At 46.9% G+C, this 24911-nt stretch overlaps 1 protein-coding gene across 1 annotated transcript in view; it reads right to left on the bottom strand.

The window, feature by feature from the left end:
• Positions 1 to 22457, bottom strand: part of LOC8023136 (integrator complex subunit 7) — a 30379-nt gene extending 7922 nt beyond the window's left edge. Inside the window, exons 1-17 of the mRNA XM_029988547.3 lie at positions 22342 to 22457; positions 21561 to 21690; positions 20604 to 20750; positions 19077 to 19260; positions 18749 to 18949; positions 18131 to 18253; positions 17317 to 17431; positions 16128 to 16235; positions 14002 to 14114; positions 12075 to 12171; positions 10179 to 10318; positions 8825 to 8989; positions 5668 to 5820; positions 3891 to 4085; positions 2921 to 3024; positions 1431 to 1499; positions 632 to 770 (exon numbers count right to left, since the gene is read on the bottom strand). Of these exons, the coding sequence (XP_029844407.2) occupies positions 632 to 770; positions 1431 to 1499; positions 2921 to 3024; positions 3891 to 4085; positions 5668 to 5820; positions 8825 to 8989; positions 10179 to 10318; positions 12075 to 12171; positions 14002 to 14114; positions 16128 to 16235; positions 17317 to 17431; positions 18131 to 18253; positions 18749 to 18949; positions 19077 to 19260; positions 20604 to 20750; positions 21561 to 21690; positions 22342 to 22438 (2280 nt within the window). The 5' untranslated portion in view covers positions 22439 to 22457. The remainder of the gene's footprint in view (positions 1 to 631; positions 771 to 1430; positions 1500 to 2920; positions 3025 to 3890; positions 4086 to 5667; positions 5821 to 8824; positions 8990 to 10178; positions 10319 to 12074; positions 12172 to 14001; positions 14115 to 16127; positions 16236 to 17316; positions 17432 to 18130; positions 18254 to 18748; positions 18950 to 19076; positions 19261 to 20603; positions 20751 to 21560; positions 21691 to 22341) is intronic.
• Positions 22458 to 24911: the final 2454 nt, after the last annotated feature.

The following is a 24911-nucleotide window of genomic DNA, read 5'->3' as shown; positions in this document are numbered from 1 at the left end:
CAAGCATTGTTTTCGTTGCTGCGCTCGAGCTTATAAAGAAAGTTTGTAGAAATATTTTTATTTCATATTTTGGAGCATTATTTAGCCACATAAAGGCATCAGTTAAAGAAACGCTTTTAAAAGCTGAAGTTCGAGCAAGCAGAAAAAGAGGCTGCAGTGTGTCCCACATTCGTTGTAAAGTGTGCAACCCGCAAAGTTCGGTACTCTCGATGGGTTTGTGTCGAGCATCGCTGGACAAAGGTGTGAAGATTGTTTCGTGGTCCCACTGGAGGAACATACCTTTAATATTGTAACATAGTTCCACTGAAAATCGGTAAGCTCTTGACATTGTCCCATAGTCCCATTGACGAGCACATCCCTAGGGTTGTTTCATGGTCCCACTGAGCACACACATGGTCCCTTCAAAAAGGAGCGCGTCTTTGGACGTGTCTCATTGCCCCATTGACATTCCAGGTTCCATCGATATTATTTCGTGGTCCTATTGGGGAAAAACCTACCTTTGACATCTCTTCATAATCCCATCAAATAAGAGCATGCCCTTGATATTGTTCCCCACTGAGAAGGAGCACACCTTCCGTATTGTTTCATAGTCCCACCGTATTGTTTCATAGTCACAGGTACCGCACGGTACCTGAGGGGTGAGGTTGTTGTCCTGGCGCAGGTCCCTGAACCAGACCAGGGCCCGGTGTGCAGCCTCGAGGAGGCGGTGCTCGCTCAGCGACAGCGTCCCATTCTGCTGCTCCAGCCACACCACCCCTTCGTCGCTCAGGCTGGCCCAAAAGTAGAGACAGACGATAAACCCCATGCATCAAACACATGGGACATGAACGAAGCAAAGAAAGCTTTCCACGCCTTAGCTTCTGGTGGTACTTTGGTAGAGCTAGCCTCCAAGTGACGCCATGTAATAGACATCACGCAACGGAAAAGAGGGCTGCAGTGTTAGCAACAGCAACTGTTTCCAAACCCATTTCAGAGCTCCCTGTGACCAAGACAATGACTAAACGTGCTGGTGTGGCCCCACCTGCATACCCCGACAACTGTCACACTGATAACCGACAACTGTGTCTGTGTCTCCTCCTTGTTTGTCCGTCGTCTTGTTGCGCTTTTTAATCATTATGAATCACCAACTTGCCCAACTTTCCACCCTCATCGACTGTCACACCTTCGAGATTTCCAGCGTAGCGCCATAATGGGCCTGTCCTTCGGCCATCTGGAACTATTGTACACAAAACAAGTAAAGTCGGCACAGCTTCGTGATTTAGCCTTCTGGAGCGAAGCAGGTAGCAGAGCTGTTTATTACTGAACTGTTCACAGTTTCATGCTTGAGTCTCACAGCCTAAATATGAAGCTGAAAAGAGAGGCGTGAGACAGCTCCTCTGCAGCCCCAATGGCAGTAGTAAGGCAGCAGCGCTGGAGAGAAACAGTCCTACCTGATGCCTTGGTTGTACTGCGAGATGCGGTCGATGGCTTGCATGATTAGCAGGGAATTTTGCTGCAGCCTGAAGTGCATACATTGGTCAAGGAGGAAGTTTTTAGCACCCACATCGTGTAATGGTAATGCTTTTTACTTTCCTTACAAAATATACCTTACTATACTTGTTTTCACCTCCAAGGAAAAACGACGTTTTGCACATTGTTCATATGCCGCGCAAAGTAGTTCTCACAAGATTTGGTTGTTGGAGGAAGAAGCGATGCTTTTGGCATTTAAAACGTGTATGTCTTAATATATGTCTAATCTAAAATGCAGCTTCATACATTTCAATTTTCTACATAAAAGGGAAAATTAGTAATGCCAATTAGTAATTAGGAATCTAGTAAAAAATTCTGGCTCCACAAAGAGCCAGACTTTTTTGACCATGGTTCTTGAGGTGAAAACAAGTATAGTTTATCATCTTTTCTAATCTCTTTCATTAGCTGCTGGGGGTTTGCCTACAAACAAATTACAACTATCTGGACAAAGCACAAAACGTATATGTGGACAAGCTCAAGAAGGTACTGAAACTGTGTGAATTCTTAAGCTGAATAAGTCTTAAAAAAACATGCCAAAGACACTCAAGACTGCTTACGTGTAGGAATGCGAAAGCATTATACTGTCGAGACCGGTTATAACGAAGTCGGTTATAACGAAATAGCGGCTACAGCGAAGCGATCACGATTTCCCATTCCCTTCTGCACTTGGTTATAACCGAAGTCGGTTATAACGAAATAACGGATATAACGACGAGATTTCCGATTCCCGTTGACTTCGTTATAACCGGACTCAACAGTAGTCCCATGGGCGAAATGTCTTTGAGTAATGCTTCTACACATATTTAAGTTGTTTCTGCTGGTATTGTATTTGGTGTGCCACCGTCAATGTAGACGCTGCCGCTGATGTCGAGGCCGTAGATGTAAACGCGGTCGCCTCGCAGTCCATCGTACGAAGCACACAATGAGCACAGATGACGTCCGAAGCGCAACTGACGCGCCAGAGGCAGCGGTGACATCACGCTCCGCCACTGCGCAGGCGCGGCACCACCGCCAGCATCACGGCTTCCGTGACGAAGCATCTGCGTTGCTGAGCTCTTCTCTGTGTTTAATTTCTGAGCGGCACGTGCTTGTTGACATATTTTTATGGCCATCTTTCGGGGACAACGCCAATGCCTTTTCGCATAACGGGACAGATAAGGTTTTCGCCTTAATAAAATGGCTATCTCGTTACTGGCAGAAAAATTAGACAAATGCGAGAGGTATCTAAACTAAAAAAAGAACCTTTACCGTTGCACAGATACTATATTTTAACATCTGGATTTAAGTGTGGAAGAGAGGATAACATCAGCAACTGCTCACTACCACGCTTAGATCTATTAGACATCTTTTAATCGCCAATGTGTCGCAGCATGTAGATAAGAAAGTAAAATGTCTCAATGGGAAAGGATACAGCTGAACGTTGCGAAGAGTTCCCTGGTCGGCATCAAACAGGGTCTGGTAGAGAACTCCGTACTGGTCAGCCAATGCTCGGAAGTCGCGCGAGCACTTCCGCAGCTGTGCAGGAACAAGTGGCACAGAAGTCACCCAAAAGCTACCCAAGAGTCACCAAAGTGTCATTCAAGGGTTGCCCAAAAGTCTCACAACAGTCGCTTAGGAGAATCTCAAACATCACCCAGTTCTCCAAGAGCCACCCATCAGTTACACAAGACTAACCCAAGTTGTTCAAAAATCACCCAAGTTGCATAAGACTCTCACAAGAGCCTACTGGCAATGTACACTAGGCACAAATGGGGTCCTTCAGCAACCATTATAGATTTGAATTATCGATAAATCAACACGCTCACTCTTTTTTTGGTGTGACTTTGCTCACTCATTTGCTTAATAGTAAACTCTGGCTCAACACTACTTTTCAGCGAGCTTAGGAGAACACAGCACAGCCCACTCCGACAACCTCGCGTTAGTTCTTTTGTATTACTGTGTTTTCAGTCACACGGCTGCCACACTAATTCCCTTTTACCGAGTGGACACAAAATAAATGCAGAACATACAGAGATAGTCTTTCCACCCTGTCGTCCCTAACAAACACCCTTCTGCAAAGAACCTGACCCCTTTTCTTTAATACCTCCAGGGCTGAGAATTTCAAAGGAACAGCAAACGCAACTCTTGGCAACACAACGCAGACAGACGCACGGCTCTGCCACACTTCTTGAACACTGTGCCACACTGTTAGCGCAAACGAGCAGTCGCCGTTTCTTTGTGTTTATCTCAGTATTAATGGTCCATCATCAGACTTGTTACGGTAGTGGAAAGTGCTTGTTCGGATGCTAACCTAAGTTGTAAACTTTGATGCCCGTTAATGATTGCAAAAAGTGCCAATTTCCATTTGTGCTAACGGCGCCGTGCAGTGGACTTCGCCCCACCTGCGCTACGACACGTCCGCACTTCTGGAGCTCGTCGCGGGTGGCGGTGGCGACGGAGCCAGCGATGGCTGGGGGTGGTGCAGTGCGCAGGCAGGCGCACGCCTGGACCAGCTGCCCGTGCGCACGCACCGTCTCGCAGCGCAGGCGCACATACTCCGCCTGGAACTGCAGCGAGTGGCCGGGGGTTGTGGCCGCCTTCAGGAAGAGATAAGAAAAAACGATACTCGTATCAGCACACGAGTGGAGAATGGCCATTCGCGGCTAAAGGGCCGCTACTCGACAAATATGGCGGCCGAAAGCTGGACTTGCCGTGCCATGTGCCAGCTCAACGCACGATGCTCGGGTGTAAACAGGTGAGCATTCGCTTCGAAACGGTTTGCTCCAATTTTCCAAAACCTGCGGCAATCTGTTGGCGTAAGCCAGCTTACAGAGGCTTAACCATCTTTGGGGAAGCCATAGAATAACAACCTATTGTCCTTCTACCAAGCTGGTGAACGTCGGTAAGCCCAAAATGTCTGGTTTACGCGGTTGCGTTCGGAGCAACTTAGGAATTGCTCTGACACGACGGTAATGGCACTTGCCGGGACAACTGTTAGCCCTACATATGAGAAGCGATGCAAGGCGTACCTCATGTGTTAGGCCATTTTAAATAACGGCTTCTCCGAGGCACTGTCGTTGCTGGTGCTTTTATTGCTACACTCACTTTACTTCGGTGGCCGTCGCACCAACGACACAAAGTTGCGTGAGATGAGCAGATTTTTGCTTGTTTGTTTTAGGGCGAAAGGACCCGTTTCGACCAGTTCAGGGTTTTTCCCCCAGATGCCGTCCATTTTGCTGGAGTCAAAAACACGGCAGACTTTTTTAACTGAGGTCAACGGTCAGTGACTGTGAACTAATTCTGGGTAACCATTCTAATGGGCAGAAAACTCCACTCGCTTTCTTTGGCCATTGGAAAGTGCCTGAAACAAAGACATAGCCATCGCACACATATCAGCCCCAACTACTGAAGGTGTCCACAATGGATTCTAACGCTGCAAAGCAAGTCGGGAAAAAGTGGCATAGAAAGTTCACACTTTTATCGCGTGCGCCTTTCGATGGTGCATTTTACCTTGTGCAGTGCTCCATCGTGGATAACCCTTACTGCATCAGAATACTGTGCTGCAGTGACTGCCAAGGAGTTATTAGACACTGTTGGTACGGTCAAGAACTTTGAAACATTACAGAAGATGAAACAGTAAAACCAGAAAGTCGCGACACATCTAGAAGATTCTCGCAATTAGTGTCGAGGTAGTCGAGGCAGCACGCAAACTCCAGCGGAAGAAATGCAAATCGAGATTACTATTTAGCTCCAAAGCAAGGGGAGATGACTCGGCAATTCTAAACAGATCAGTCAAAGTAAAAAAAAATATAATAATAATAAAGGTGTTACTTTCTTCAAATCAATATATATAAAAAAAAAAAAAAGAAACCTCGAGCGAGCACATGCAATCACATTTCTGATCACTCCGAAACGATTGCTCAAAGCATATCACTCGGAGCTCATTACTTTGCGAGTCAATCAGTCCAAGATAAGCGACCAAAGCCTATCATTCAAAACCGAACGCTTTCAAGCCGATAGCCCAGGCCTGATCACCCCGAGTCAATCACTCAGATCGGATCACTCCGAGTCAATCGCTCCGAGACAATCGCACCGAGCCGATCATGAACCGGCACGAAGCAACTGTCACGACGCACGAAACCGTCCCGCAGTCTCTTTGGTGACATCTCAGCCCCCCACCTTGAGAGCGGAGACGCCCCGCACGTAGTGGGTGAGGGCGGCCGTCAGTCCCTGGCTGGCGTCTGCACCCGTCCGTCTGCTCGTCAGGCTCTCCTCGGCCTTGGACAGCTCGCCCAGACTCACCAGCCAGAAGTGCAGGTGTTCCGAGCTCACCTGGGCACAGTCACCACGGGGAGGAGACGTCAACTCCTGTCGGACATCACCAGCTGAAAGCTACAACTGAAATCGCATTTTCATGTGAATGGTGCATTGCACCGAGAACATGGTCACCATATAAGGCCAATTTCAAAGAAATATGTTTCCAATGGAATCTCATTTGAATTTGTTGTTTCTGACAAGTGCTGATTGTTGGGCAAGTTGGTATGGTACGTTAGAAAACATGATTGCGCTTTGAAGACAGGGACATAGGAAGACCAGACACCACAGAGCGCTAACTTTCAACTGATTTAATTCAAGAGCCTCAGCGTAGAAACACACTGCGTCACCGCACCACATCTCAACCAATCCGTGGCCCCGCCACGGACGAACAAGTATGCCAACTCCTTATTTGCCAAGTCAATTGACGCCACACTGACACAACACGTGCCGGAACTATTTATAGCGTCAGCCTCCATAATCTCTCTGTCTTATCTTTGTGCCTCGCGAGAACAGTAGAAGAAGCAAATAATGGTTTGCACCTGCAGTCATGACAGTGACACGACAGACGCTGAGGCTCTTGAATTAAATCGGTTGAAAGTTGGCGCTCTGCGGTGTCTGTTCTTCCTATGTCCCTGTCTTCAAAGCGCAATCATGTTTTCTTTGTTGTTGTTCACATGCCAGAGATATATAATATAATTTTATTCTAATTTTTTTTTTGTTGTAATACAGTTGACGTTTACTGACGTGCATTTATAGTACCTTTTACCAAATGAATGTGCTGCTGTTTACTTTCCCCTTTAGCTTCAATCTGTTATGTAGAAGTCTCAAGGAGTGTCTTGTAGAAGTGTTGTTATTATGTAACCAACTTGAGCTGCTGAACTTTAGGGGGCAGAGGCACTGTCAGGCACCATGACTTAATATCTGCCCCCTATGCAATAAACACACAAACCAACTAAATACAGAAAAAAGTTAAAATGACAGAAAATTGCTGAGTAAGTTGAAGGGTGGCAAAGTTTTTAAGCTTCCCTCGCCGACAAGCAATTATGTCGCCACGGGACTGTACAGGAGCACTTGCACGCTGCAATAGTGCTCGCAAATTTCCAGACCTCCCGAGGGTTTTGTCTTGCTATGGTAGAAGCCCGATTGAGTGCATGAACTTTGCTAGGTGAAGATTAGGAGACAAGGAGCATTTATACAGTCCCTTGACCAAAGCCCTATACCGTAATGAAGTTTCAATACAGAGAAATTTTGGTTAAGTTAACATTCTCCTTGAAACAAGTCTCGCAGTTCTCTTCCAACTAAGGATTTTACTTTGCCTTCGAGCAAACGGCCACCAACACTATACCTGTTAAGAGGTTAGAGACCACTGATAACATAAATAATGCTATGCTGGTTGTCCGCACATTGACCTGGTGATCTATCGACTCTTGATTTGAGCAGTCATCAAAAGCTCTCCAGATTCCCAAAAGTTAGATGCCACAGTCAAAAAATTTCCTATAAATTCCACAACTTTTCTCCCTAGTCACCCCAAAATCTTCAAAAAATTTCCCAAACTCCCCAAAATTTACTATGCAACAACTAAAATTATCTATAAATTCCCTACAACGATCTAAAGTGCTCCAAACATTCTGTAAATTCCCCAAAATTCTCCACAAATAAAAACCTCCAGAATTTTCCAACCTTCACGAGACAACTAAAGACACTCCAGAAATTCCCTACAACGAAAACTTGGGAAAAGGGTTGAATAACGTAACAGTGCACAACAAGAGTTGTTGTGCGCTGTTACGTTATTCACCATGAACCAGGGTTGGGCAGAAATACTCAAAAATGTATTTGGAAATACAAATACTGGGATACATTAAAATAGTAGCCAAAATACTGATACTAAAATACATCTGTAAAAATGTATCGGGATACGCATCGGAAATACATTTTAAATAGAGGTAAAAAGTATTTGGAAATACAAATACAGGAATACATTCTAGGGAGGGCAGAAATACAAATACAGAAATACTGATACTGGAATACATTTTTCACAATTGTTAGAGACGCCAAATGAGATGAAGCTTGAAGTTTAAAGTGGACGTTTTTGATCCCAAAATTACTTTCCCGTAGGCTTGGCACTTTGCCTTGAAGGTATAGTAATTTCGGACGACGAGGAGCCTTCAATGGGCTCAAAAAAAAACGTTCCATCAAGGACTGACCGCGGTCCCTTTCCTGACATCCTGTCTGTCTGACGAGGGATACGAAAAGACTTCAACCTCTAAATAAATTCTATGTGAACCTAAATCTCATCAAAATGTCACCACGCCCCTATCCAATAAGGACGTCCCTGCCAACATTGATGACATGACGTCAGGGTAGAATAAACTGGTATTCTTTATCTGTAGGTGTGGCCTTGAACATTAAACTTCACCACGCTGCTGTATGAAAGTACAATAGGTACTTTCGTTGTAGGTTACCTAGTTGAAGATCGTGCATGCAATGTCATTTGGAATTTTCGAGACTAGTGGACCACCTGAAGCATCCTGGAACACGTGTCTCATCTTCTGTTACGGTTGAAAAAAAGTTACTATGGCATCCCTGTTGTGAAGGTCCTTCCTGCCGACCCTCTGCGACCGACGCATGGAAAAGTAAAAACAAATAAAAAAAATATGCGTTCAGACTTGTTTTTTTTTTTTTTTTTTTTTTCAGCTTTGGGGGGGGGGGGGGGGGGGGGGGAGGAGTATTTCTCAAGAAATGTAACGAAATACATTTCATCCTGATTGTATCACGATACAAAGAAACATTCCAAAATGTATTTCGATACAGGAATACAGATACTGGTGAAAAAAATGTATCGCGATACAGAAATACAAATACGAAATGTATTTCTAAAATACTATCGCGATACATTTGTATCGCGATACTGCCCAACCCTGCCATGAACTACCAACTCGGTCAGTCAGCAGTTTTGGGAAAAGGGATTCTTCCCCATTTTTCCCTTAGTTCCTAACTGGCCTGTCGTCCCCAGACCGACCTTGTTGGCCAGGGAGGCGAAGAGGGGTGCTGCGGTGGAGAAGTGTCCGTAGCGGGTGGCCTGCCTGGCCACCCTGTACGCGCTCCATGGGTCGAGGGGGCAGCTGGGGGTCATGGGGGGACCCCGGTCCACCCCGGCCTGCAGGGCAAGGGTCCAGAGCAGCACCTGCACCAAGGGTGCGAACCTCAGACACGATCGAGTCCACCGTAAAGTCTCGTTGCCCGTGTGTATTGCCATATTTAAAGGGACACTAGACTGACAAATGTGTTACATGAGGTTGACAGCTAACAGTTTCTGACGTTCACTCCCGTAACGAAACGCGAGTGCCAGCAGAACGCTGACACTCATCTTCTCACCGATTGCCAGGGGGATCAATACGGGAGTAGAGGGTGGCACATTGTAAGCGTTCACATCAATGGTCCCGAGAGAAAGGATTAAAAAAAAAAAAAACGACAAAGCGGAGGAAAAAAAGCAGACGACAGATTAGCTATGTTTATTTTGCCGCGACGAGTTGAGTTGTTTGAGTGCTCGTCAGCTTCACTTCTTTTTGTACAATGTGCACAGTCAGTGTAAAATAAAGCTAGAAAACGACTAGGAATACAGACACTGCAAGTGCTGCTCTGCTACATATTTGTGTATAGTAGTGAAGCAGTATGAGCAATACAGCTCCATCGGGACCACCGATGTACGCGTCTATGCCCCGTCGTTCCGAAGCAGCCGAAATACATGGGACTTTTCTCTCTAGATTATCATACTAACTCTATGCTGATTGAACATGAGTAGCAGCCACGCGTCTTGCTCCAGCAGGCGCAAATTACTCCCAAAAGTCACATCACGCGTTTAAACAGGCGCCATCGACGCACTCTACTCCTAGGATGCACTAAACGAGCGAGTTCTCCGGGCTTTTAACATTTCCGCTGAGCGCGCACACTCTTTTCTTTTTTTTTTTTTTACTTCGGTACACTTCCTGGATGGGGCCACAAACCAGGGAGCCGCAGCGTGGCGCACGTCTTTCATCTTCTCCATTCCATTATGTCTTGATTTCGAGATTATGATGCCGGAGTTGCCGCACACCAAAAACAGCAGCGCCGCGATTACATCTAGCTCGATGCTGCATCAGGTTCTGCGTTACCTCTGCATTTGTCACAATAAGGAAGGAAAGGGACAATTCCTTAAGTGCCTCGATAAGACGGATATATAGCAAAAACTGTCTCATCTGCAAGCCCCGTTGGTTGTCTGTTTGACTAGTGGGGCCAGACCAAAACAAGGAGACACGCAGTCGTTACGTTTGCGGGCAGCGTTTGCGGGCAGCGTGTGCGGCACGTTTGCGCGTTGACAACGGGAAGGGACGCACGAGGGCCTTGGGTTCCGGCTGCTGCCCGCCGGCCTGCGACCTGAGAAGGGTCTTGATCCTGGGCTCGATGCGGCTCAGCACCCCGCACCGACGGCTGCCCAGGGCACACAGCCCCTCGCACACCGACAACATGGCCGCCCCTGCGTCCCAAAAGAAGCGGACGGAGTGAGAGCACAGCTGTGGACGGAGGAAGCCCCAACCGCAACTTGCGCTGGTAAGGCAATGTGGGAGACGCGCATGTACGCTAGACTCTCGTTAATTCAAACTCCAGGAAGCCAGAAATCTTGTTTGAATTATCTAAAATTCATCTAAATTTGATGCGAGAAAAAATTATGATTTACCATATGAATGGCTACACATACAAAGCAGATATTTGATGATTTCATCTATATAGGCCTACTGATCATAAAGCAGGTATGCCACGCATGAAGCATTTGTGAAGTGTATAACATAAATTTATTTATCCCTCAAAAATGTTGTTTATCGTGGACCATTTCAACAGCACATGACAACTCGGAACAAAATTAAATTTGTTCACAAGACCAAGAAGTTGTCTAATGTGAACTATTAAGCGGGGGACCCACGAGCGATGAAAAGGGGCACGGCACGATAGTTTCCACAGCAACTTGCACAGACGCTGCGACGTTGATTTATTTGATGCCGCCACGTCACAGCGTCCGCGCAAGTTGCTATGGAAATTTCTGCAGGCTGCCCGTTTTCATAGCTCATGTGTGCCTTGCTTGAGCCCCATTGAGTGCGCTTCTCACCGAGCACCGGTGCACCGCGGAGAAGCAACACCGGCGGAAACAAGCTCCGCGGGTGTTGCCTCTCTGCAGTGCATCGGTGCTCAGAAAGAAGCGCACTCAAAGGGGCCGCTAAAACAAAAAGTAGGAATAACACGAAAACGGCGTTCGAATCAAGCGGCTTGTGAATACATTAAAAACATAGCAGGGTCAGCCAAAATTTTGAAATTTCATTGAATTAACCGAAATGCAAAATATCAGAGTCTGAATTATTGCGAGCCTACTATACGAGAGTTGACGAGCAGTTTGAGGGATTTCTCGGGAAGACGGAAATTGGCACGTACGAGAGTTGCGACCAGTATAAGGTGGTTGCATTTACGCCCAGCTGGGGTGCGTAAGTTTGTTTTGTTTGCAACCACACTAAATGAATTCAAACTGCAATGTGGGGAGGTAGAGCGCAAAAAAAAGCCGACACAAAAAAGTTTCTAGCCAAGTACTTTTCGAAACACCAAAACATAAGTGCTGCTCGTAAGCTAAATACAAATACAAGCTTAATCACGCTGACAAAGATACATAAGTGCAGAATCTGTGATAGGCCTTCCAGAGGAGAAGTGAAGGACTTCTGATGGCACCGCCTAGCGAAGATTCACTCTCGTTAATGACCCACGTTATGAGATGGCGCAGCATGACGGGAAAGGCCACAAGGGGCACGACCGCACGTTCGCGCACGCCAAATATGACTTCGCCTTTGCATGCTCCAACCCTGGATAGTTCAGTCAGCAAAACACTTGACTCACAATCTCGAGTTGGTGAGTTCAAATCCTGCTGGGGGACTTGAGCCTTTTTTATATGGTTCCCTAGGGGCACAATGCTTTTCAGTGTCTTTACAGCCGCCTGTTAGAGGCAAATGCGACAGAACTTAATAGAAATCAAGTGATAAAACCCATTCTGTATTAAAAGATATACATATTGGAATAAGGATTGATTATTGCTGCTTCAGTTCTAGGTCCACAACAAATACATGGTTACTGCCAGTTTCTGTGGGTATTTTGACGGTTCTAGCGAGCGTATGGAGAAGGCAGTCAATAATTGCGAACCCTTTCCCATCTGCAAATGTTCCGAAGGGACCTGGACCAAAGTGAAGGTTGCTCACCGGACCAGAAAGATAGGAAGGATCCGAGGACATCCACAAACTGGCTGCACAGGTCTGGGTCGGTCTCGCATAGAAGCACAATGCACTGGAGGCAGGCCTGCTCAAGAAGAAAAAAATGAAAGACGTTTACGATTCTCTGTAATGCCGAATTAGAATGCAGCTCTTGAGGAGGAGGAGAGGGTATGGAAGGGAGGGTATGTCCCTCCTCTCCTGCTCCCCTCCCATTTAGCGGCAAATTTTCGCTAAATTTCCTGCTGACATCACATGTGATGCCACGAGGGTAAATTTCGCCTGCTAAATGCAGCGGGGAATATAGGCGAAAAATTTTCCCGCTACATTTAGCGGAAAAATTTTCACACTAAGCTTAGCGCATAACTTTCCCGCCAAATTTAGCGGGGAAATTTTACGCTAGCAATGTCACATGTGACGTCATTATGGGAAACGTTCCATAACGCAACACGTATATACACAGACGGCGACGCCGCTGAACCCGGAAAGGGGCACCTAAGAGCTGCACTCTAAAAAGAAAGGAATTCAGCAAAACGTTAGCTTTTCAAACGCATGGAATGAAGTTTTGGCTCCACAAAAACCATTTAAAAAAGTGCTGCTTCAAACTCTCTATGCCAGGGGTTCCCAAGGAAGCCCTAGCTACCTTAAAATTCGAACAGCAAACTCCTTCTTGGCAGGGCTCAACACCTTTTTCCTTTCTAATTCTAGCTTTGACGAATCACAAATATTCCCGACTTCCAGTCACAAAATGTGTAGCCTACCCTCGATTCGACCGCAGTACCCCTCCGAAAAACACTGTCGTGACAAGGGCGGTGGTGACACAAAACGTATTGTGCGCCGCTTTGCCGCAACGTTGAGCAAAGAAACTCACCAAGCATTTTCGTGCCCCGACGGCACTAGCGTCACCATGTGTAGCACCTCTGAAAGAACGCTAGCATTTGAACGGGAGTGGAATGCAAAGTTGGCAGCCCTTGCGGCCACACACCCCACCCTGACCCCGCCATTTCGCGTATGCGAGTTTCCTTTGGAGCTTGTCGTCCTCCCCACTGTCTTCCGCACTCTCCCCCATTCGGCACTACGGCTTTGTTATCTAGGGGGTGCCGTCCAGAAAAACACCGACGCAGCGCTCTTTCACGGCTGGAGGGCTAAAGAGAAACTTCTAGAAGCCAGCCATGTGATGTTCTTTGCGTTAAGGGAGGACACTACCCAAAAGAGTTAACTTTTGAACCTTTGGCCTAATATGAATGAAATTTACAGTGTATGCTAGCAGTTGTAAGATAGAATGCAGTGCGTACATGAGTTGTGAAAGAAATTACAGTCGTTTTTATCAGAAACACGCTGACATTGTTTAGGAAAGTATTGTTAGAAAACTAATGTAAATCCCAACATTTTTCTTCACTGGATATGTACCAGAATGCCTGGAGACTGCAACTGTGAAGCGAAATTTCCAAAATGTAATTTATTTTATGCTAACATCGCGCTGAAAAATTAAAAAAAATATTGCCTTTTTTGTAGTTCACAAAATCTTCACATCTTTTATAAAAGGCATCCCCAAACTAAGAAAAAAACAATGGCACAGCTGCATCACCAATTAAATTCTAGTTCGGAAATGCAAGGAGTGAGCTTTTCCTCTTGTTCCGTTACAGAACAATAGTTTTCTTCAAGTGACATTTGTGCCAAAAACTGGAAAAGAGAAAAACACACTCAAAATGGTCGAACCTCTACCTTTTCTTGAGCATCGGTGTACCGAAAATAATTAATAAAAGCATAACTATGCAACATAAACAAATGAATCTTGCAAATACTTTCTAGACATCGGTGGATGTAAATATGGCAGCTTACAAAATCTACTTTTTCTGCAGAAATTGTTTTTTTGTAGGTAGTGTACCCCTTTCTTAGAGAAAGAAAGAGTCCTCACCCTGAGTGCCTGCACATTCCCGTTGGACTCCTGGGTGCAGAGGATGAGCAGGAGCGTCTCAATGGCGCTCGACACTTCCTGCATCAGGTCCACGCCCTCCGTCACTATGTCCTCTGTTCAGAGACGGCACCGGACACGCCCGGTCCAGAGGTCAAGGACAACGGAAGAAGACGACAAGGCAGAAGGCCACGCAACACAACGGATGATTAGTTGGAGAAAACTAGCAAAGAACTTGCAGACGGACTAATTATGGTGCCTAGAATGCATCTCCAACTCGTCCGATGTCGCGATCCTGGACGTTGGCCATAAAAGTTACGACAAAAAGCGCAAACAAATGCAAGCGTCGGCATCGTCACGGCGTCCCAACCCCCGGCTGCCACAGCTTCTGTGGACCATGAACCTGTAGGGTGACCTGCACCAGAAGGGGCATCTGCCACATCTACTGGCGCTGCTGTGACTCAGGATCGCAGCCAGCGACAGCACGGCACTCCTACAATGTCGTCTCGCGAAAATCGAGGGACCACTTCTTGGGACACGGTAAATACACTAGTCGGAGACCGGGCGCCTTAGCCTAATAACAAGCGGGTGGGTGGCCGAAGGAAGCAAGGATTGCAAGCGGAGTGTGTAACGTTAGTGGACGTCCGACCGGAAAACAGATGGCCGCGCAACGAGCATGCATACGAGCAGTAGAAATGTAAAAAATTACGCTTTCTACTCAGAGGGGTCATGAAACAATTTTAGGGTCGAAGCTGCTTAGAGTCTAGCCTTGTCCGGCATCCGTGCTTACATCGAATGCCATCCCATCTGTCTTCTTAAAAAAAAAAAAAAAAATGTTAGCTCAGTTTACAGGATTCGAACCTGTGCGGGGAGACCCCAATGGATTTCTAGTCCAACGCCTGAACCACTCGGCCACGACTGCGGGGACGAATAGGGGGCTCCGAGATGTGGTAGTAACTCAAGAGCTGGGGTTTCCGTCATGGATGAAACGTTGCATGAAACAAGCAATAAAAAAAATCAGCACCATCAGCACTACCTATGAACAAAATCAGTATCATCAGCACCACCAGAGCTTCGCCCCAATCAACATCATTCACTATGTGAAGATGCGGTCATTTTTTTCCTTGTTCCTCCTTAACTTTCCTCCTCAACTCAAAAGCAGAATGAGAAATCACGTGCTTGTGATGTGCTTGGGCACCGGTACAATGACTCTGAGCTTCCCCGTCCTTTTTAAGCACACTGCGGAACTTGTCACTCGCAAGTGATGGTAAGTGCCGTCACGGCACTCACAAACGCAAATTCAAATATTTGTCGATGAATCGATTGTCGACGAGCGCGTACACCCGAGTGACACAATGCTCGTATGCAATGCATGAGCTGGGGTAGGCTGACGTGCCTTGAGTACCGCGGATGTGTCGCAGTGAGAAGGCAGAAAGCTTTCGAAGTAAAGGAGGTACACAAACAGTTTGCTTTATTTTCGAATTTTCGTACCGAAAAGCAGGCTTTTCACTTTCTACCCTTTTTCATTTGGCCCACTAAACAATATGCGATTTGCGAGATTCCAATCTAATATTATTTATCCCAGCCCAAAATTTATTTCATAGCCCCTTTAAAGATGGCCGGGTGATGAGGACACATATGAACAAAATTTACAAAACAGATTGTGCAAGCAGAGAAATTAGCATCAAGGAAGAAAACTAAACAATCTCTGACAAATGGTCAATTCATAAGCATATACACAGATGAGCAGAGAAGAGCATTGCAAACTGAGCCACATCTACATTTATTTTATGCTTCGATTAAAAAGCACGCACGTGAAGCGTAGCAGACAAATCAAACCCGTAAAGCTTTACTTCATTCACCCTTAATTAAGTTGAGAATGTAGCCAAGGCTACAAGCATGAGGGCACGTGACCTAAACTTTAAAATGCTCTTCCTCAGAACGAGTGCTTGCGGTAAAAAGGCACGTCTCAAAGCAAGGAGGGTGGACAAGCTCGCGCTCGTAGCCCTGGCTCCAGTCTCAACTTAAAGATGAACGGAGCATACCAACAACAATAACAAGGAAGACTGCAAAGGGCATTGCCACAGGCATGGGCATAAACGAGCGAATGACCGCTTGCTAGGCCTCACCGGTGAAGGCGTGGATGGCGAGGTGCGTGAGCAGACGAATGGAGCCAGACGCCAGGCGCACGTTGTGGTGGAAGATGCTCTCCCGGCACAGCCGCAGCACCTTGTCGTCTGCAACACGCACGGCGGACGTCACTCGTGAGTCCCCGTTTCAAACGCTTCGGGTTATCGACGCTCTCAAAAGACAGCAACAACCAGCAACCGATTTTAATTTCGAAAATAAAGAATTTCCCTTTTCCAACACTACCGTATCAAGGGTAGGGGTCACAGAGAATGTATTGTGCATTGCTTCTCGGCAATTCTGTACAAACTCGGTACGTATCTCGTGCCTCGATGCCGCAAACGTCGTCGTGCGTAGCATCCCTGCTGGTATTCCGACCTTGCTATTACGCGTCTCCCCGTTTCCTCCGAAGCTTGTTCCGTTTCCTCGCTGCCTGCACGCTCTTCCACCACGCGTGCGAGCACGCCTGTAGCGCTTTCAGCACTATAGACGTGCAGACGGCGTTCAGCACCAACTCGTGCTCGGTCAGCGAGCTCCAGTTGAAACTTAAAGGCCCGTTCACACAGTTGCGTCTGCTCTTGCAATCGAAGAGAGAACGCGCTGGCGCCACCTACGAGGTGACCCTGCATTTCACTAGAGCAAAGGCAGACTGTCCTACAACCAATGTACATACTATCTGCGAGACATGGGCGTTTATAACATTGTCAAAAGTTTTCTGAGCCAAAAAAAAAAGAATGACGCTGAAAAAAAAAGGTAAAGAAATATGCAGTAACTGCAAGTGTTCTCTGAATACCCGATAGATGGCGCCACTGTGATCTCTCGTCCTCAAAGATTTTACGAGGTTTCGAGGCACACAATCGTAAGCCATTGCAAGTGGGTGAACCGGCCTTCACGACGCGGCACTTGTAGGGCGCTCTTCCATTGCAGGAGTGCGTTACAGGAAGTGGCTTGCAGCCAGTCATATATAACACATTCTGCGTCGAAGAGAAGGCTAATTCTAGTCACTTTTATCAACATCGAGGATGCGTGCCATGATGCGATTTTGAGAAACGATTTCGAGGCAACGCTTTCGTTTGAAACTTTGGTGACGTGACCCAAACATATGCGAGCTTACTCGCTGCGTCAAAATTGCGACACAAATTTTGTTTAGCCATCTCTGGCTCCTGGAAGAAGAAACAAATGAACGAGTACCGGACAGGAGGTCAAACTTGTCAACGGCCACCGACTGCGCCAAGAGCACCAGGACCGAGAGTGCCCCACACTTGAGGTTGAGGTACGGCGTGGTGAGCGAGTACTGGACCACTGCCTGAAAGGGCCCCACGTCGACGTATACAAAATACCTTGAAAGCTGTAGCTGAAGCACTCTAACGTCCACCAGGTGGTACGAGCTACAGGGAAGTACCGTTTTGAGGTCGATGACAATTTCCTTCATTTTACAACAAGAAAAATATGTCGGTGGAGGTGAGGAAAAACAAGCCGTTAAAAATGGTTTTGCTAGAAAAGAGCGTCAAGAGGTAAACTTTGGCATTAAAGGTGAACAAGAGAGAACAGAAAAGAGTAAAATGACTATAAAAATTAGACATATGAAAGGGACTTGCATAAACACAGCTATAGAAAACGTTTCGGTATCTTTCAAACTTGAGAAAACCTTTTTAGAAATTAGTTTTCTGCGAGTTGGGAGGTGTACCAACGAAATGCAACCTCAGGTTTCGCCCGAAGTTGACTTTTGACTTTGTGCCGCTACGCAGTTGGCAGTAAGATTCCACTGTAAACCACAAAGTGAAAAGAGAATTAAAAAAAAGAACATGACGGTGCAGTTAATTTAGACAACTCTTTGAGGTTGGCAAGCTAACATTGCAAGATCTAGAATCTAAAGTTGTGTGATTTTCCAATGCAAAGGGGAAAGCCGAAAGAGTCCAATCCAAAAGCGTATCATTATAAAAAAAACTAAAAAGATGTAAAAAATCAATGAAATGAAGAAGCCGCGTGGCAGGTATGAACTCACGTCCACGCTGGCAGTGTCCCAGAGGTGCGGCCTCTCCCTCGCCAGGTGGCAGAGGTCGTCCAGGGCCTGCGCCTTGACCCCTTCCCTGGGGTCGTCGCTCAGGTAGTGGATCAACGTCTCAATCTGAGGGGGAAAGGCCACGGGCACAAGTCAGGGGAACCTCAAAGCGGGCGCTCTTAGCGCGACGTGAGATTAGAGACGACATGAGGTCTAGAACATGGGCTCTCACCGGGTTTCTTAAAGTACCTGGACGGTTTCCTCGAGCTCCGAGAGTTCCTCAATTGTTCCCAACCACAAGTAAAGGACTCTTTGAGTTTAAGCGCCGTTTTAGTGGATCCCAAGTTGCGTTTGCTTAGGACCGAGTTCTTTGATTTCTTACAACTGACACGCTGGCACCATCTTCGGGGTGACCCCAAAACTGCGTTTTACTAAAGCAAAAGTTTTGCGGCATCGGCGAGATCAAATGTACATACTGTCTATAAGAAACAGTCCTTTATAAAATTGTCAAAAGTTTCTTGAGCCAAAAAGAAAAATAAAAAAAACCATGTGTGAGAAAAATGAGAAATATAAGGCATTTAGCTGTGCAACGACGGGTCGGGTCGATTGCGGCCTCCTCACCTGGTGCGGGATGTCGGTTACTGAGGAGGCTGCGAGGCGTGTGAGGACGCGCAGGGTGGCGGTGACAAACTGCTGCGAGGGGTAGGTGGGCAGGAGTGCCAGGCAGGTGGCGCGCACCGCCGAGGCCGTCTGGGCGTCCTGGCGCATGTTCTCCAGCACCCCGAGCAGCTTCAGCTTCACGTCCACGGGGGTGGCCAGGCCCTGGTGGGGCGCGTTAGAGAGGCTAAGAGGACATCTTTGGTCGAACACGAAACCAAAATAAATGACCGTCATCCCTTCGCAAGTGCGCGAACCAGCCTCGAGGCGTCAAAAACGACGGCGTCCGAACCTGGATCATGGCCCCGATGCGGCCGCACATGTTGGCCGCAAAGGTCTTGGACTCTGCGGCGAAGCGGGCAGCCGCAAAGATGGCCGCGTCCAGCTCCACCGCGTCGTGCGAGTCCAGGCTACTGCGGATGCTGTGGTGGAGGTTCTTGCGTTCGGCCACGATCTCGGCTATGCTGCCCAGCGTCCTGCCCAGAGAAAATGCTCCATTTATCTCGATCCCAGGGATAAAGTCGGTGTACGCAAAACGTGTTTCCGCAACATTCTTACACGTCTGCGGCAAACATAGCAGTTTTTTTATTTTCTTCGGTTATATTGCGTCATTTTATTCCAAACTCTGTCCATTTTTATGTGCTGGCCTCGGATTTCTAATTTCTTCACATAAACTGTTTGAACGCGAACACTGAACGCTCGCCGTAACGCTAGCGTCCGCCCGTCGGCGCTCAGATTCGTACAGTTGGCAAGGACCACCGTGGTAGAGGCAAAGCCAGCTAGCTTTGCATCTATCCACTGATTGGCAAGCCAATAGAATGTCGAGCTCACAATCATGGGGTCGTGAATTTGATTTAACGTTGGCGCACATTTAAAATTTTACTCTTTCTTCTCAATGTACTGCTATTTTGTACAGATTGTCCTCCGAAGTATGTGTTACACATTTTGTAATGGTTTCCATGCCGTTCTGTCACACTTTCCCTGGGGATCTTTGCCATTTTCGTCAAGTTAAGGAAAAAAAGAAATATCAGCCTCAGATGCGCTATTTGCAAAAAACAAATAATAATAATAATAATGAAGAAAGGAGCATGTGTAAGATAACTGATTTCTACTCTATGATTTCAAAATTTGAAGTCTTTATTGTAAAAGTAGTTACGCAAAGTAAAAAAAAAAAAAAAATTGGCTTCATGTTCTTTTAATTTAGGCTGCAGATTTGCTAATGTTGAAATTTAAAGGGATCACGTAGCAACTTTTTCACATTGTCTAATCGATTTTCAGGATAAACCTCTCAAGCTTATGAGGCACGGGAGCAGTCCCAGCTCCTTCTAAACGTGCAACATTTTAAAAATTAAAAATAATGGGGTTGAAGGTTTGCTTTTTTGTGAAATACTTTTTTCTCCTTGCTGAGTAACAGTAATTTCCCTTCCCAAAACCAAGAGGAGCGACGGACAATCCATTTGGCCAGATTCACAGAAGCTTGAACAAAAGACGTAACTGCGACGTGCGACCTCTCAAGAAGAAACTTTTTTAAGAAACTTGCCAAATAAAGAATATGAGGTTGCCATGTGGCATCGTAGCCTAATCGAGTGGCGAAAAGAGGAAACACTTCTTCATTGAAACCTAGTGCAATGCTTTGACGTCTGGTAGCACAGTGACTGGCACCAAGAAGTTGCATTCAAAATATATTTCCAAAAGTAAGCACCGTGAATTTACGCGTGTGCTTGCCTTTATCGTAATTAAAAAATGAATCCACTTTTAGCAGTCCCCGTAACAAATAGGAAGGAACTTTGAAATGGCTCGAAACAGCATCGGGACCGACCTGAGTGTGAGTGCGCGGGCGACGGGGTCGTTGCTGTACATGACGGAGAAGATGCGCCGGACAAACTCGTCAATGTTGAGGATCTTGTCGAGGTGCTTGTCGCTCTGCTGCATCACCTTCAGCACCAGCATGCGCAGAAAGTTGGTTCTGCAGGGGCACCAGAGAGACGCGTCTACCACAATCCCCTTGTGGACCACAGACCGCAATACGCGGGTGCACGAGTCTGCATAAACCGTCTGCTAGGGAACTAGGGCCCCTGGATCTTCTAATAGGGGACAGGTGTTGGACAGCGATAAATTTGAATCGTGCAAAAAAACAGAGATTGCCTTTTGCACAAAAAGATGGCCCTAGCGGCAAACGCGCAAACTTGCGGGGTGACCCCAAAAAATATTTACGGGGATTACTTCACCGCAAGAACAAACTATGCACTGCCGAATGCTCATTCTCTGCCCAAAATGTAGTACTAGCTGTCCGAACCTGATGCCAAAGTTTCAGAACAAACCGTTACCTTATTAAAAAGTTATACACACTTTTCTGAAAATTTATACAGGAAAATGGCGGCTGTTAGAGCCTTCGAATAGATGGAGCTGATGGCGCGGTTATCAAAAAGTTCCCATTTTTTCATAAATATTTTTAGAAAATAACTTTTGAAGAAGGTAACGGTTAGTTCTGAAACTCTGGCATCTGGTTAGGACCTCTAGGGCTACACTTGGGCGGAGACAAGGCGTTTAGCGATGAGTCGTTTATTGTTGCAATTAAAAAAAAACATTGAGAATTTTTTTTTTTCAGTATGTTGTGCTTTGGAGGAACAGTCATCGACGAAGCAGACGACGCGTGTTCTGCGCAAGCGCGAAACAGGAGTCGGCTGCTTCCCCGTTTCCTCCAAAGCTCGCGCGCACCACCACCGCTAGGTGGGAGGTGAGCTCGAGCATGCGCAGAACACGTTTTGAAACTCACCCGACCCGGAACACTTCGGCCAGCTTGAGACAGGCCGAGTTGATGAGGATCGGAAACGGGTACTTCTCGAAGAGGCGAGGGAATCGCACGATCGTCTCGCATTGCTCGCCCAGCCTTCCAGAACGCAGGCCTGCAGTCAACGACAGCAAGAAAGTACAGGGCGTTCTCGAGCGCTGTTCAGGCCACGTTTAGATAAGTCAATGAACGGAATCTTTTCACAAAGGTGTCTTTAGCTAGTGCATTTATCATACACAAATTTAACGACTGTAAATTTCTAAAAATAAAAAAAAAAAATATCTCGTTTTTTCTATGCACCTTGCATTTTTTTTCCCAGAAACCTACTCAGAAAATTTTAGTACGGTCATTGCACCATCTAAAGAGACCTTTGTAAGAAGTTCCAAGACACTCTGTTCAATGGCTTATTTATACGAATGTTATTTTTACGGCCTAGTAGAGCTAGAGAACACCCTAGGTAATCCGGTGATCCTTCGTCTCTCCCACGTCCAACGCCTGTTCAGGGGTCTATCTGTCAAGCTCCAAGGTACCTAATTTCTCACAGGTCATAGCCAGGTGTTGACTAACAATCGCAGTGACGACTACGAAACAAAACTATTTACTGTACTTTTTACGGGATGCAAAATCAGAGTCAACAAGCATAGCCGGCGGATGCACTCGGCAAGACGCGGTGGTACGATTAGAGATCTGACGTTTCCAGACTGGTATGACGAGGCTTTATGTCCATTTTTAACAATCATGTGTGAAGTTATGAACCGGCACGAACCTTTGTCCAGCTCTGTGAGCGCAGAATTGGCATCCTGATCTGTTTCCGAAAAAGAAGCATCGCCGAAACCGAGCAAACGCTGCCCGCCGGACGCCATCACACCAATTGGATTGAACTGGATTGGATTTTTTGGCTTTCTTCAACGGGCGAACTGCGAGTGGTTTTCAGCCTTGAGTTGCGAACCCGCTAGGTTTGGCAATACCAAAGCGAAAGCAACTGCGGCGGTAACGTGTTACTTTGGTTAGCGGCGCGTGCTAAAAGCGCGAGATAGTTGCTTCGAATAAAACTTCGGCGGCTGCACGAGCGCTCGTGCAGCGAGTGCTCCAGTCAAGGCTAGCCGCTCGCGCTAGCACAGCATTCGCGGTTATTCTATGCTAGGGTGAGACGAAGTATAGACAATTGCAAGCATGGCACCGCAAGCGCGTGCAACGCGCGGGTGAACGTAGTTTTGGCAAGCTCGTAATCGCACGGGCGTGCCTGCTCGAGCAGAGACATGGCGGCGGCCAGTCGCCCAGCTTGCAATCGTCTATAGACTTCATTAATTTTTATACCATATTTTATATTGTCTAGAATTAGCGGGAGATGGTTTGTTTTAACTTCGTGAATGTTTTTAAATCAGTTTTTACGCCGTTGTTAATTTGCACAGACGCAGCGCTTCGGCGTGCCAAGGAAGCTTTGATTAAGCCGCAAGACCGGCGAAACTTGCTTTCGACGAGTTGTGCCTTTTTCTTGCGGCACTGCGCTTCCGTAAAAATTTCCACGTGTTCTGAACGGCAAGTCTCACTGCTTACACAGGGTTTTAAAAAGGCTCGATGTAGACCTAAGCACTTCTTACGAGTTGTGAATGCGAAAGCATGCACGCCGCCCTTCCGCTCCCGTCTTTCGTCTGCGGCATACTTGCGTCGACGATCAAGCGCGCGCGCTGCCCTAGGCGCGCTGACCTTGGGCGTGGAGCGGTTGAGCCGCTGCCTCGCGGACACGCAGCGCCATGGGGTGGCGGTCGAACAAACTGACGCGCAGCGGCCAATGGGAGCCTCGTCGACGCGCGCCAGCCAATGCCATCGGCATTACTCCGCTCCTTTGATATCGGGGAAACTAGGTGCCGTTTGGCTAGGCTTTTCGCCTGGTTTCATAGCTGGGTGTTAACTTCACTTGGAGAAAGGGTATAAGGTGCCGTTTGGCGCAGCTTCAAAGCTGATGGCGTCGGCTCGCTCCATAAGACAGTTAATGCTGCACCCACCTTTCGATGTGCTTACTTGGAAGATGCATCAAATATTGCAGAGTCCAATGTTTGAAGGATGATAACAATGATAATAATAATAAATAATAATGCTTTATTCGGTTTTTAAAAACCCGGATGACAGAGAAAAGGCTTTTGCCCATACCTTGGAGGGTCACTGTACACGCTACTAAGATATATAAAATAGTAAATCACACTGAAACTGCACTGGATTAAGGCCGAAATGTCTCCTCATAGTAGTTATCTTAGGTGGAGGGTTGCACACTTGCAGAATTCCTTTATGTGCTCTTTTTCTTCAAATGGCCCTCACATAACTTTGCTTGGGAGGAAGTGCCAGAGCTCGATGGCTTATGGGGGAGCGTACTTTTGCGGCACTCCGTTCGTCCAAGGAGTGGTTGTAGTCCGCCAGAGCGATTCTTTCTCACATAGTCCAGGACGTGCGTGGGAGGGTCTTTAGCACGCAGAGTAGGAGGCGAAGCAAGGCCACCTGTCTACGGAGAGACAGGCGGTTCCACCCCACACCTCAGAGAAGTTGAGAAGCTGTTCAAATCCCTAATGTGGGAGCTGCTACGACGACTGGCGGCACAAGATAGCGTAGGCAGCTTGCCATTGTACGCTTTCCAAAAAAGCAATCGTAATGACCTGTCTGGGGCTCTATACGGTGAGCAGTGCTCAAGCTACGGAAGCACCAGCGCAGTGTGCAAACTTCGCAGTGTCTTCATGCCAGTACCCCTTGATACACGTTACACACAGCGCAGCACGAGTCGTGCCCTAGAAAGCACTTCGCTAATGTGACAGGAGAAATGAAAATGCGGATCTAGCGTGATCCCCAAAAGCTTTGTCTGCTGTGTCCTTGTGATTAGGGTGTCACCGATAGTCAAGTCTGGCGGGGGCAGGGGCTGTCGGGTGGTGACGACTAGCATCACGGAGCACTTTGCCGTGTTGAGGGGCAGTCGATTTGTCACAGACCATTCTTGAACCTTGCAAAGGTCCTCCTGTAGTTGCTTGTAAGGGGATGGGCAGAAGAAGTGTTACATCGTAGGCGTATACAAATGGCGTCCAGTTAAGGGAACAAGTTACATCATCAATGAAGATGTTAAAGCGGGTCGGGCTTAATTTGCGCTGCTTTGGGCGGTGCCCGAGATTATCTCTAGGTCTTCAGACTTGGCGCCTTGGAATACAAGTCTCTGGACTCTGCCTGCCAAGAAATTTGCAATCCATTTGCGAGCGGTGCCTGCTACAGCAACGTTCAGCAGTTTCCGCAGATGCAACACCATTTGCATGTTTCAGACTTGCAACAAACGTCACCCGAAGAAACACCACATGAAAA

This window comes from Ixodes scapularis, unplaced genomic scaffold, assembly GCF_016920785.2.
Source record: "Ixodes scapularis isolate PalLabHiFi unplaced genomic scaffold, ASM1692078v2 PGA_scaffold6__148_contigs__length_123643588, whole genome shotgun sequence".
Classification (NCBI taxonomy): Eukaryota; Metazoa; Arthropoda; class Arachnida; order Ixodida; family Ixodidae; genus Ixodes; species Ixodes scapularis.
Note: the sequence above shows the minus strand (reverse complement) of the source record. Positions and strands in the feature narration are given on the sequence as shown.